The 11,691-nt window shown below is 37.0% G+C and overlaps 1 protein-coding gene, 1 long non-coding RNA gene and 4 other non-coding genes across 6 annotated transcripts; 1 reads left to right on the top strand and 5 right to left on the bottom strand.

Moving 5' to 3' along the window:
* The first annotated feature begins 832 nt into the window (after positions 1–832).
* Positions 833–3,911, top strand: LOC106094390 (protein vreteno). Its single transcript, XM_013261602.2, has 7 exons — positions 833–1,238; positions 1,295–1,648; positions 1,715–1,960; positions 2,017–2,719; positions 2,810–2,991; positions 3,054–3,253; positions 3,372–3,911. The coding sequence occupies exons 1-7, from the start codon at positions 919–921 to the stop codon at positions 3,536–3,538; spliced, it is 2,172 nt and encodes a 723-aa protein (XP_013117056.2). The 5' UTR covers positions 833–918; the 3' UTR covers positions 3,539–3,911.
* A 2,110-nt stretch (positions 3,912–6,021) lies between these two features.
* LOC106094392 (uncharacterized) lies at positions 6,022–11,362 on the bottom strand. The gene is made up of 8 exons (XR_001222546.2): positions 11,084–11,362; positions 10,808–10,883; positions 7,801–7,912; positions 7,577–7,623; positions 7,063–7,481; positions 6,741–6,879; positions 6,412–6,549; positions 6,022–6,222 (listed from the first exon to the last, which is right to left on the bottom strand). It is a non-coding gene; the product is annotated as an uncharacterized LOC106094392 (long non-coding RNA).
* LOC131997406 (small nucleolar RNA Me28S-Cm2645) lies at positions 6,294–6,371 on the bottom strand. Its single transcript, XR_009398256.1, has one exon. It is a non-coding gene; the product is annotated as a small nucleolar RNA Me28S-Cm2645 (small nucleolar RNA).
* On the bottom strand, positions 6,622–6,699 carry LOC131997408 (small nucleolar RNA Me28S-Cm2645). Its single transcript, XR_009398258.1, has one exon. It is a non-coding gene; the product is annotated as a small nucleolar RNA Me28S-Cm2645 (small nucleolar RNA).
* On the bottom strand, positions 6,952–7,029 carry LOC131997409 (small nucleolar RNA Me28S-Cm2645). The gene has a single exon (XR_009398259.1). It is a non-coding gene; the product is annotated as a small nucleolar RNA Me28S-Cm2645 (small nucleolar RNA).
* LOC131997410 (small nucleolar RNA Me28S-Cm2645) lies at positions 7,982–8,059 on the bottom strand. Its single transcript, XR_009398260.1, has one exon. It is a non-coding gene; the product is annotated as a small nucleolar RNA Me28S-Cm2645 (small nucleolar RNA).
* Positions 11,363–11,691: the final 329 nt, after the last annotated feature.

The following is an 11,691-nucleotide window of genomic DNA, read 5'->3' as shown; positions in this document are numbered from 1 at the left end:
TTATTGCTTTTTTATTTAACGATTTATTATTTTATTAGCTTCTTACGTCTGGTCAATCAATTATACACAATACTAAGGAGTAAGTGGAAGTTAGCATGACGTCAGGAGAAATTTTCACCGTTAGTTATCATCTTACTAATGCTGGAGAGGTCTGCCGTGACGCAGAGGTAAGCATGTCCGCCTATAGGACTGAACTCATTGATATGACATGGGAAAAATAAAAAATAAATTGAAGGTATACATCTCACGTTTCTAATTTCTCCCTTCTCCATCATACGGCGATGGATATAAATTATATCTCTTCAAAAAATATATATTTGTGTTCAGATTAAAGTTAACCAATTTTTATGTTCTCTAAGCGTTTGGTCATTGATCAACCCTATACTTTATTTTCATGTCTTCATACGGTTTAAATGAGGACATGTGTTGCATGACATGGAATTGACGATGTTAAAAGTGATATTATCTTCGCGATGAAAATTAATATTTTTTGCTATTACTTTTTGAAACACTACAAAAATGTCAATGTTAATAATACTCTTATAAATATGTGATAATGGGAATGTTCAACGAATGAAATCGGCAAGTTTTTCCGCTTCAATATTTATTATTTAAAAAAGTAATCGCGAAAAATAATACTTTTCAACGCGGAAAGCAAAAATATTACCAGCCTTTAAGGCGTACGTTTTACATTCAATTTTTTGTGCCAAAAAGTATGCGATCAGACCTACCATTGTGTGGCAAATAGGTACACTGTACGTTCCAATTTATAGACACCCGTGAGTGCCGCTAACATATGTACTTATTAAAATAATAACTTGGCAACCCTGTTTAGACAAAGCTAGCGGCGTTTTGGTGTTTTGGAAGAGATTGATTTGTGTTTTTATTCATAAAGAAAAGTATATTTTAAATACCACCATGAGCGGCGAGAATCTGTGCGATGAATTTGAAAAATGGAACCCTATGGAGTCACATTTTAAAAGTGTTGAGTTTAATCAATACAGTACAGGACCTGGTGCCAATCTAGACTTGTCCTTGCAGTCTTGTCAGCAGGGTGCGAATGGCAATGGTGCAGCAAACAAGCCTAATGTGCAGGTTCCATATTTGTTGTTTAAACATATGCCGCCTAAGATGACCAAATCAGCTTTATACAATATTTGTCGGATGCATGGAAGAGTCATCAATGTTAGGGACAGTCAAAAATGTGATTACTTTTTTGCTGACTTTGCAACTGTGGCGTGAGTAAGGCCCCTAAGTGTAGAAAATATGTTGGTAAATGTCTATTTATTTGCAGAGATATGGAAGCCACTTTCAGGGCGCTGGAAAATAATAACTATGGCTTCCAGGTCCTTGTGGGTAGACATAATAAAAAACAGGCCACAATTGAACTTGATGTAAAAGATAATAAAATAATGACGGTACCTCCACGGACAATTGGCATTGATTATGAAAACCGCACATATAGGGTATCTAGTAGACTGCAACCGAGACCTAAAGTTGCAGAAAATCGCCTGGTTGAGAGGGAAAACATTAATGGCATTCCTTCGGATGCTATCAACAATGACGCCCATCAGTTAGAACGTGCAGATTGCTACCAACCTATTAAGCACGACAAATTCAAATACCATACAGGACGTTCATATCTTGAGTAATAATATTTATATATGCTTAGTTTTTTACTATGATCCTGAACATTTCTATTTTTGTTGTGTAGTATGAACGAGCACACAAAAAATTTCGTTGCGAAAAAGCACGGCGAATCCACTGGTCATTATAATGCCTCCAGCGCCAAATATGTCAACAAGTTGGGAGGCATTGAAAAGCCGAATAAGTTTGGGATTTGTATAAAATGTGAAAGTGAATGTGACAGCATTTGCAGCCGTTGCTCGACCTACTATTGCAGCGTTGATTGTCAAAAGAGTGATTGGCAGCAACATCGTTATAAATGCGGCAAACCAGAGTAAGTGTATAAATTAAATGCTAATCAGTTTAATTTTTTTTTTTTGCATTATTTAGACATTTACAAAAATCCCCACCAAAGGCATTGCCAAATTCCCCGCAATCAAACAAAACTGAAACAAAATCTTCGCACAAAACATCACCATCTCAACACGATGAGCAGTATCCCCCACAAATTCCCAGAAGTGGTAACGTTGTTACAATAACAGCAATTAGCAAAACTAACATTGTTTTCATTCGTCCCAAAACGTATGAAGACGATATGAGCTATTTTAAAACAATTGATGGCATACAAGCCTTGGGAAATAGACTGAATCGTCTCACGGCGAAACCAAAATGTGGCAATGTGGTCATAGCCAAGTTCGGAGAGCAATATAACCGTGCTTTGGTACTCAATGCGGACAGCGAAGATAAAATTTTTGTTAACTACATGGATTATGGAAACTTAGTTAATCTTAAATTGGAAGACTTGTATGAAATTCCTGAAGAATATGCTCAAAAGCCAAGACACGCAATGCCAGTCATTCTTAAAGATGTGCCTGACTGCTATATGACAGATGAAATACGAAAATTCATGTATTCTTACCTAAATGGCATAAATGTTTATATTAAATATAAACCGGAGGACTTCCTTAGCGACAAGCAAGTTTACCAAGTGGAGCTGCTTGATGAGACTACACAACAAAATTTAAACAAAATGATAATTAAACTTTCTTACCCTACAGAGCCACGCAATACAACGGAAATATGTTACAAAGAGGTAATAAAGAGCAATTCAAATTTTTTATCATTGCTTTAAAACGAAAGAGAATGTGAAAATGGAATTGATATATTTTTTCCTTCGCTGCAGTATCTCGAACAGAAATCTTTGCCCAGCGGCGATAATATAGAATTGATTGTAATGGACAACTCTCTAATGAGCACTGGATGCATATCTTGTACCACGAAACCATTCGCTTTCGAAATTCAAAAATTCCAGAAAGAACTACAAAGATACGCAGAAAGTTTGCCGAATAAGGGATATGCGCCAAGGTAATTTTAGTTTTTTTTTTTTAGCTTATCATTGTTTTCTTCATATTTATTAAATATTGCAGAGTTGATGAGCTTTGCATTGCCAAGTACAAAGAAGATGGGCTGTGGTATCGAGGGCGTTGTTTGGAAATTGTGGGAGATGGTTATCCAACTATTCTGTTTATAGATTACGGCAATATTTCTATTGTACACCTTGACGACATAAGGCGTTATCCTACGCAATTTACCTTCCCAATTTACACAGCTGATTGCGAAATTAATGGTAATTATTTCTTATTAATATAATAATTATTGTAGGGATCAAAATAAAAGAAACGTTTGATTATGTTTTTAATTGAAAATTAAAAAAAAACTATCGATAATCGTAAACATTTTTTCAGACTTGCCGGAATCATGTGGTGCAGAAATCGTCTCAAAACTGGAAGAGTTGATCCCAAACGGCAGTACTATTAAATGTGCGCACATAAGAGAATACAAAGATGATCATTTCTATTCAATTTCTTTGCCCAATATTGTAAAAAATCTTGCCGATGCTGGTCTACTTTAGAGTTTTAAACTTTCATATTTTATCAGTTACAATGCATGTTTTGATGATACAGGATAATGGGGATTAAGAGAACATTTTGTGCAGTTACACCTTGTTTTTTTTTTTGTTTATCATGACTGCCTATCTCTCGGATTGGCTACATTCAAATCCCCTAAAGGGTTCATAAACAAATTATCCTTTCCAGCGCCAGTTATCCCTTTAACAAAGCTTTTATTATCTATATTACAATTTGAATAGTTTTCGTTTTTGGTTTTTCATTTTTTATATCTTTTTTAGCTTTTTCGAACATTTTTTTGAGCACTTCGTATATATTATGAACAACAATATGTATAATAAAAAAAACCATAACATTGAAAAAACGGTATAAAATTGATCTTAATCTTTGATTTCTCAACAAAGCTAAGACTCGAATTGCATATCGCTAAGAAAAAACATTATAATAAGGCTCAAATTAAATAGCGTGAAGTTTGACATTCAAGCCAAGTTTAGTGTGTAACAAGAAGGCAAGAATGCATCGTTTATTTGGCCACCTTGGTCTTTTAAAGGAGTCCAGAACGACGAGAAGGCTAAGAGTGCCTTTAGGGAATCCAGGCACGGAAAGAGGTGTTCGCTTATGTTTGTATGGCTTCCACACGCAATTCCATTTCCAACTCCTCTTAGTCACCAAAGCTCATGCAAAAGTCCGCCTCAGTCTCAGTGGGAGAAAATGAAAAAAAAAAATGAAAGAAAAGGAAAAAATATGCCATTTGGAACGGATAGAGATAGCCATTTAAAATATGATGTGTTTAGAGCATAAGTCTTATCGAGATTATTTGCAAAATTTCAAGGCCCTAGGTTACCCTAAGCCTTTTGGCAGGCACCAAAGCCATCGGTTTGATGTTTAATTCTTTGGTAGAATTTCCGGGCTTCATTCTGACTTCTGTACATCTCAATTCGCTCTCACGTCTTTTCATTTCCTTTTTCTTTCTGCGGAATAGACGTTTTTCCTCTCCTTTTCTCCCGTTACCTCTTCTTCATCTGGCTACTTATTGCAGGGTTGCTCTATATGCCGCATTTTTGGCTTCAGTAGCATCTCGACACTCTTGGTCGTACCATGGGTTTCTTGGAGGTGGCTTCCGTCAACCAAGTACGGATTTCGCGGCATTTTCCATGGAGTGGACAATAGTTTACCACGGCGCTATTATATCATCGGAACAAGTAGTGCTTTCTTCAAGCAGTCGGGTCAGTCAAGTAGAGTATGCAGCTGCCATCTGTTGTGTTTGCAGCTTTTCAATGTCCAGCTTCCGTGCAGTGTCAGATCGTATTTTCTTCGCCTTGTTTCAACGGGTGCAACAAGGTAATGACATCGCACATCTAACACGCTAGATGAATGCCTTCCATCTATCACAACGTGATCAATTTGGTTCCTCGTGTTTTGATCGAGTGACAGCCAAGTGGCTTTGTGAATATTTTAATGTTGAAATCTGGTGCTACTAACTACCATTTTTTTGCCGCAGCGAAATCTATCAGCCTCAACCCATTACTGGATATTATCTCGTGGAGTCTAAACTTTTCGACTGTTGAACCAAAAATGTCATCCTTCCCTACCTTCGCATTAAAATCTCCCAGAACGACATTAACATCATTGGCGGGGCAACGGTCATATTCTCTCTCTAGGTGCTCGTGGAAAATAACCTTGGTCTGATGGTCTTTGTCTTCCATGGGGGCATGGACACAAATAAGGCTGATGTTGAAGAATTTGGCTTTTATGCGGATTGTGGCTAGCCTCTCATCCAGAGGAGTAAAGCTGGAGACAAGGTGTTTCAGTCTCCGACTAACCACAAATCCACCACCAAATTCATGCCTCGTGTTATGACAACTATATTATAGTTCGTCACCGTTTGGTATTGTAGTGACGCCGTTCTTAGTCCATAGCACTTCCTGTAGGGCGGTAATATCTGCCTTGTACTTCTCTAATACATCCGCCAGCGCGGATGTATTCTCTATAAAGAGTGCGGACATTCCACGTGCAGATCCGCTTTTCTTGGCGTTTGCGTGGCTCGTCAACGTTGGGGTTGTCGGTTTTACTATTCCTTTGTTTCTTATAGTTTTCCGGGGGCGGGTTACTGGCCCATCGCCCCAAAACAGGTTGGCAATTGGATGTTTAAAGGCGCAAATAACCCGCCCTGTCATATCGAACATCATAGGCACTCAGTATTTGTGCAAGAGTCGGTGCCGCACGGACTCTCACTGGGACTCTCCGCTACCACCATAGCAATAATGCTATGTCTATGTCCAAGGATCTGTTGATTATGCAATTTCTTTTCAGTAATTTTTCAATGATCAAATCTTTCAGCTTAGCATAATTCTCATGGTCATTAAGCTCGACTCCACTTTGGAGAAAAAAAAACGACTAAAGTACTCATATACATAACCGACCTGTAACAGGCTTACATAAAAAAATTGTTAAAAAAATTGGTTCCTACTTTACAAGAAAATTAATATTCAATTTGTACATTTATTATTTATTGGTAGATTCAAGGCGTATGCCTTGGGTTGATTTATTTAAAAGAATGCATTTGGTTAATATAATAAATATATGATTATCTATTATATCTGGATCATTTCTAGTTCAGCATGCCCTCATTCATTGACATTTTCTTTCTCGCTGAATGGTCAAAAGCCAAATTTTGCTTTACATTTTCCTAAAATAAGAAAAATACAACTTATAATCAATCTATATGCATATAAATATAAAATTTAGTTTTTATTTTTAAATAATCAGAAGTTTTCAAAAATGATAAATCAGTCATTTGATATCAGATGTCCCTATCAAGAATGTCATCATTGAAATATTCCTCGAATTTTTTTAATTTAAAAAAAACTGGCCTTACCATTTAGAAAAATTACTTCCAATTGTATATAATCAGGCTCAGTCCTTCCTCCTTAAACGTTTCGAGCTGTTATATTTTTAATGAGTCATATAATCCACCTTATTTTGGAAGTAATTCTGCATAGTCACTTCCATCATTCTGTAAAGACAAAAGAAACAAAATCACATTTATAACCAATTTAAACATATACAATTTCGATTTTACATGGAGATAATCAGTTGTTTTTGAAACATGATAAATCAGTCATTTGATATCAGATGTCCCTATCAAGAATGTCATCATTTAAATATTCTTGGATTTTTGTTAAATTATAAAAAAACTTGACTTACCATTTAGAAAAATTGCTTCCATGTATGTCTGATCTAATGTTAATTATTCCTCCTTAAACGTTTCGAGCTGTTATATTTGTAATGAATCATATAATCCACCTTATTTTGGAAGTAATTCTGCATAGTCACTTCCCTCATTCTGAAAAGACAAGAGAAACAAAATCACATTTATAATCAGTTTATACATATACAACTCCGATTTTATTTGGAGATAATCAGTTGTTTTTGAAACATGATAAATCAGTCATTTGATATCAGATGTCCCTATCAAGAATGTCATCATTCATTTTTTATGTTTAAATAATCTGAATAGTCTTCTTACCCAATAAACAAAATATTCCCTAAGGTATTCAACTCAGATGCACGGGATACCTGTGAGCTGTGACACAAGCTGGAACTTTGAGATCCGATCTGTGCGATGTTCATCGCTATCACGAGAAGCTTAGCTGTGAGCTACCGGGCCCCTCCACAGGTTGCGGATAGTCGAATGCTCCATATGCAGTAGCTGCAACGGCAGTTGCGGACAATTAGTCCGTCTGAGTCCTATGGTGTTCGATACCAAAAGGTGTGTTATTGGCTCCTTTAAATAACCAATGGACATCATGTTCCCGCGTCGATAGGTCGTATAGACCGAAACGAGCTTGCTTGCCTATAAGAGCTTGACGAGGATCGTCACCTCCACAAGCAAATGTGGCTGCAACAACAACATAGTTAATCTCCAAGCAATAAGGCAACTGTTTTCTGAAATAACACAAAAAGGTCGGTGGTTTTAAAACTGTATTCGTTTAGTTTGTTGCGTGTATAAATACCAACTGTTAACAGAGATAGGTGCTTACCATTATTATATTCGTGTTGAATTTTCTCATAGTACGATCATTATTTCCTGTCAATAAAAAACACAATATTAGATAAGAGATTCCTTAAAAATATTTGATTATCAAATAGTACATAACAAATGTTCAGAAACATGATAAATCAATCATTATAATTCTGATGTCCCTATCAAAATTATCATCATGTTTTTAGACAGATTTAAATGTATTTGTTATCATTTTCTTACCACTGAATATCGTCACAAATGGCCAGCAGAATGTAAAATGATTGTTCCCCTCTAGTTGCGATTTCCTACGAACTTTCCATTGAAGAACAAAGTGGATGATTCAATTTGCCAACTGAAAAAGATATGGTTATACAATCAGTTGCTAAGAAAATATATTGAAAAAAAAAACTTTGAATTTGATTATTTCAGTATTTTAAGAAACTTGATAAATCAGTCACTGTATATCAGATGTCCCTATCAAAAATATCATCATAAATATATGCATCTCAAAGGCCTGCACAAAAAATTCATTGGACTGTTTTCGCTGAACTCGTGAACACGGAACCCACATGATGTTGTATTTCTAGACTACTGAAGAGCGAGACACTGAAGATAAGTGATGTTGTTGTTGTAACCACATTTTCATGTGAATGTGGCGATTCTCCTCAAGCTCCTATAGGTGAGTAAGCTCGATCTGGCCCAAAGGACCAATCGCCACGGGAATAGGGTGGCCATTGGTTATTTAAAGGCGCCAATAACTCTCCTTGTCATATCGAGCATCATAGGCGCTCAGTACTTAAGCAAAAGCCGGTACCATCCGGCCTCTCACCGTGAGTCTCCAATCGATATCGCTAATTGTCCACGACTGCAATTCCAGCGACTACGGATGGAGCATTCCACTATCAGCAACCTGTGGGTGCGCCCGATAGCTGCTGCTGAGTGGATAATTTTGAAAAACAACCACTATTCAGCAGGAATGGAAAAGTCAGTATTTTAGCATTGTTTTTCAGTAATTTTTCCATCCAAAGGGTACCGTGGTAACCCCGTTACCTATTTAGTACACTTTGATACACTAAGTACACTTTGCCCATAAACATTACTCTACGGAACAGGGGCAAACTTCTCACATATCAATGAGTGCAGTCCGATTCAAGTTTAAGCTCAATGATAAGAGGCCTCTTTTTTATAGACGAGTTCGATTAAAGTTTAAGCTCAATGTCAAGGGGCCTTCTTTTTATAACAGATTCCGAACGGTGTGCCGTAGCGCGACATCTCTTTGGAGAGAAGTTTTACCTGACATAGTACCTCATAAATGTTGCCAGCATTAGGAGAACACCACCGCTAAAAATTTGTTCTCATGGTCTCGCTAGGGTTTGAACCCAGGCGTTCAGCGTCATAGGCGGACATGTTAACCTCTGCGCTACGTTGGCCTCCGTTGTCACTCCTCGAAATATTGATCGTCATGACATTTTATGTCGATCTAGCCATGTCCGTCCGTCTGTCTGTCGAAAGCACGTTAACTTTTAAAGGAGTAAAGCTAGCCGCTTGAAATTTTGCACAAATACTTCTTATTCGTGTAGGTCGGTTGGGATTGTAAATGGGCCAAATCGGTCCATGTTTTGATATAGCTGCCATACAAACCGATCTTGGGTCTTGACTTCTTGAGCTTTTAGAAGGCCCAATTCTTCTCTGATTTGGCTGTAGTTTTGCATGTGGTGTTTTGGTATCACTTTCACCATTTGTGCGAAGTATGGTCCATAACCTGATATACCTGTCATTTAAACCGATCTGGGGTCTTGACTTCTTAAGCCTCTAGAGGGCACAATTCGTATCCGATTTGGCTATCGTCATGATTTCCTAACCATAACCTGATATAGCTGCCATATAAAGCGATCTTGAATCTTGACTTCTTGAGCCACTAGAGGACGCAATTCTTATCCAATTTGGCTGAAAATTTGCATGAGCTGTTTTGTTACAATTTACGGGTGAATCGATGCATAACCTGATATAGCTGTCATATAAACCGATCTGGGGTCTTGACTTCTTCAGCCTTTAGAGGGCGCAAATCCTATCCGATGTCGCTGACATTTTGCATTCGAGTTCTATTTCTTAATGTGGTTTCTCTTTTTTGAAAAGAAGTGCTTGTATACGTTTTTCACTCAATATTGAATTTGGCCTTCATTGGTGGGTGAACAAAACAATAATTTATGAATTTCTCTGGGCCAGAAAAATTGTTAAACTTTTTCCTTCTAACGTTGGCAGACATACTGCTTTCCAGCCAGCATTTGACATTACTAGTTGTAAACAATCTACCAGAATTGCACAGAAAAACGTTTTTGTTGGACAAATGACCCTACCTTCGAAGTTCTTGTACCATGTGTTTTAAGTTAAGGCGTTTCCTCTGGGTACTTAACTCAAAATTTGAATATCTGTTATCCGCTTTTGGGATACTACCGATGTACAATCAAAAATTGAAATAAATCCGTTCATCCAAAGCTGATGTATACTTCACAAATATCGCAAAAGATGGGGACTTTTGTCTTCGGTTAGGGTTATATATAACGGGCAGTTGTACAGTTTAATCAGTAGTCTGCACTCAAATATTTTTCAACTTTTTTTTGCAATGCAAAAAGTACCCTTTCGGTCCAAAACGTACCTTTTTAGTAGCATTTAAAATGTTGTATTTTTCATCCCTGCCATTCAGTGCTTGGGAGTATTTTTTATCTCGAATTCATCGCCGCTACAGAGAGATTGAGAAATTACTCGCTGTATATGAAAGCGTCTCGATGTCATTTTCAAAATATGAATTAATCAAACAAATCGTTTGTAAACAATTTTCTCATATAAAAAAACTAGGAGTGTGTGTGTTTACCCATGCTTTTGCCAAATCAACCACGTTGCCTTCCTATGAATTTCGTCAACGAAAGCAGACGATAAGAAAAATAGTACTTTATCCGAAGCAAAATATACCCGAATACAAAAACGTGCACTCACTGAAATCTGTATCGATCTTTCTTTTTGTTAAAGGGCTCATTTTATGCATTCACTTATATCGTTACTTGTTGTTATTTTGTTTATCTGTTTTACTCAGTTTTCAGTTGTCATATACAATGTCGTTGTTGTTCTTGAAATACCGTCATTGAAGTGTCTTGAAAGCAGAAAGGAATGGTCTTGCGGAGGCCTTTGATGTATATACGATACTCGTAAGTATATTTTTACTTTTTTTATAAGTGCAAATTGTTCTTACCAGTTCCTGTTAGTGCTACATTTTCCTGTTTCTTCGCTCTGTCACATTGATAGTAGTATAATCACATGATAGTTTCCTGCAATATAAATAAAGCTATTTAGTTGTTGTAGTAGCAATTTAGTAGTTGTAGCAATCTAGGTGTAGTAGCAGTGCAGTTGTAGTATTATCCAAGCATTTGTATGTGGAGGTAGCGATCCTGACAAGCTCATTCGGGTCCAAAGACCGATCGGCACGGGACCATGATGGCCATTGGTTAAAAACGCGCCAATAACTCACCTGTAATTCTTCGCGCTCGGTATCACGGGAACGCGGCGGCTATTGGTGCCAATAACACGCCTTGTCATATCGACTTTCATAAGCACTCAGATACTCCTTAGTGCCACCATATATCAAAATCCCTTGTCTATCAGGGAATCCCCAATTGTGTTCAATATTTCAAAAATGTATTTAAATTTTGGAGAAAACAATAAAAGTAGAGATAAAACTTAAACACTTAATGTTTTGGAAGCCAGAAAAAAAAGACGGAAGTAGATGGAGAAATGGCCATTCTACATGGAAGGCGATGTTACACTTAACAATATGACACATTGTTATGTGTAGTGACGCCATAAGCTGGTACTCCGATGTACAAATGTCGACTTTACACATAAAATGGAGAAAAAGGAGAAAAATTGACATTATAGTGAAATTCGGGATGACCAGTGACGAAAGTTAAAGACACAACATGTTTGAATTGCTTACGATATTTTGCTTTTTCTTTATTTTCGCACTTTCGGTTGCAAAAATTCAAAGCAAAATACGAAAAAATGTACGAACAAATGACCGAATCAAAACTGAAAAAGTCGAAAATGTTGCAACCCCCTGAATCTGAAACCAATTGTAAT

Source organism: Stomoxys calcitrans, chromosome 4 (genome assembly GCF_963082655.1).
Source record: "Stomoxys calcitrans chromosome 4, idStoCalc2.1, whole genome shotgun sequence".
In the NCBI taxonomy this organism is placed as follows: domain Eukaryota; kingdom Metazoa; phylum Arthropoda; class Insecta; order Diptera; family Muscidae; genus Stomoxys; species Stomoxys calcitrans.
Note: the sequence above shows the minus strand (reverse complement) of the source record. Positions and strands in the feature narration are given on the sequence as shown.

Bases quoted from the DNA above. Each gene is read 5' to 3' on its own strand.
- LOC106094390 (XM_013261602.2), top strand. From the start codon at position 919: ATGAGCGGCGAGAATCTGTGCGATGAATTTGAAAAATGGAACCCTATG. The intron at 1,961-2,016 runs GTAAGTGTATAA...TGCATTATTTAG, and splicing joins TATAAATGCGGCAAACCAGA to ACATTTACAAAAATCCCCAC. The intron at 3,254-3,371 runs GTAATTATTTCT...ACATTTTTTCAG, and splicing joins AGCTGATTGCGAAATTAATG to ACTTGCCGGAATCATGTGGT.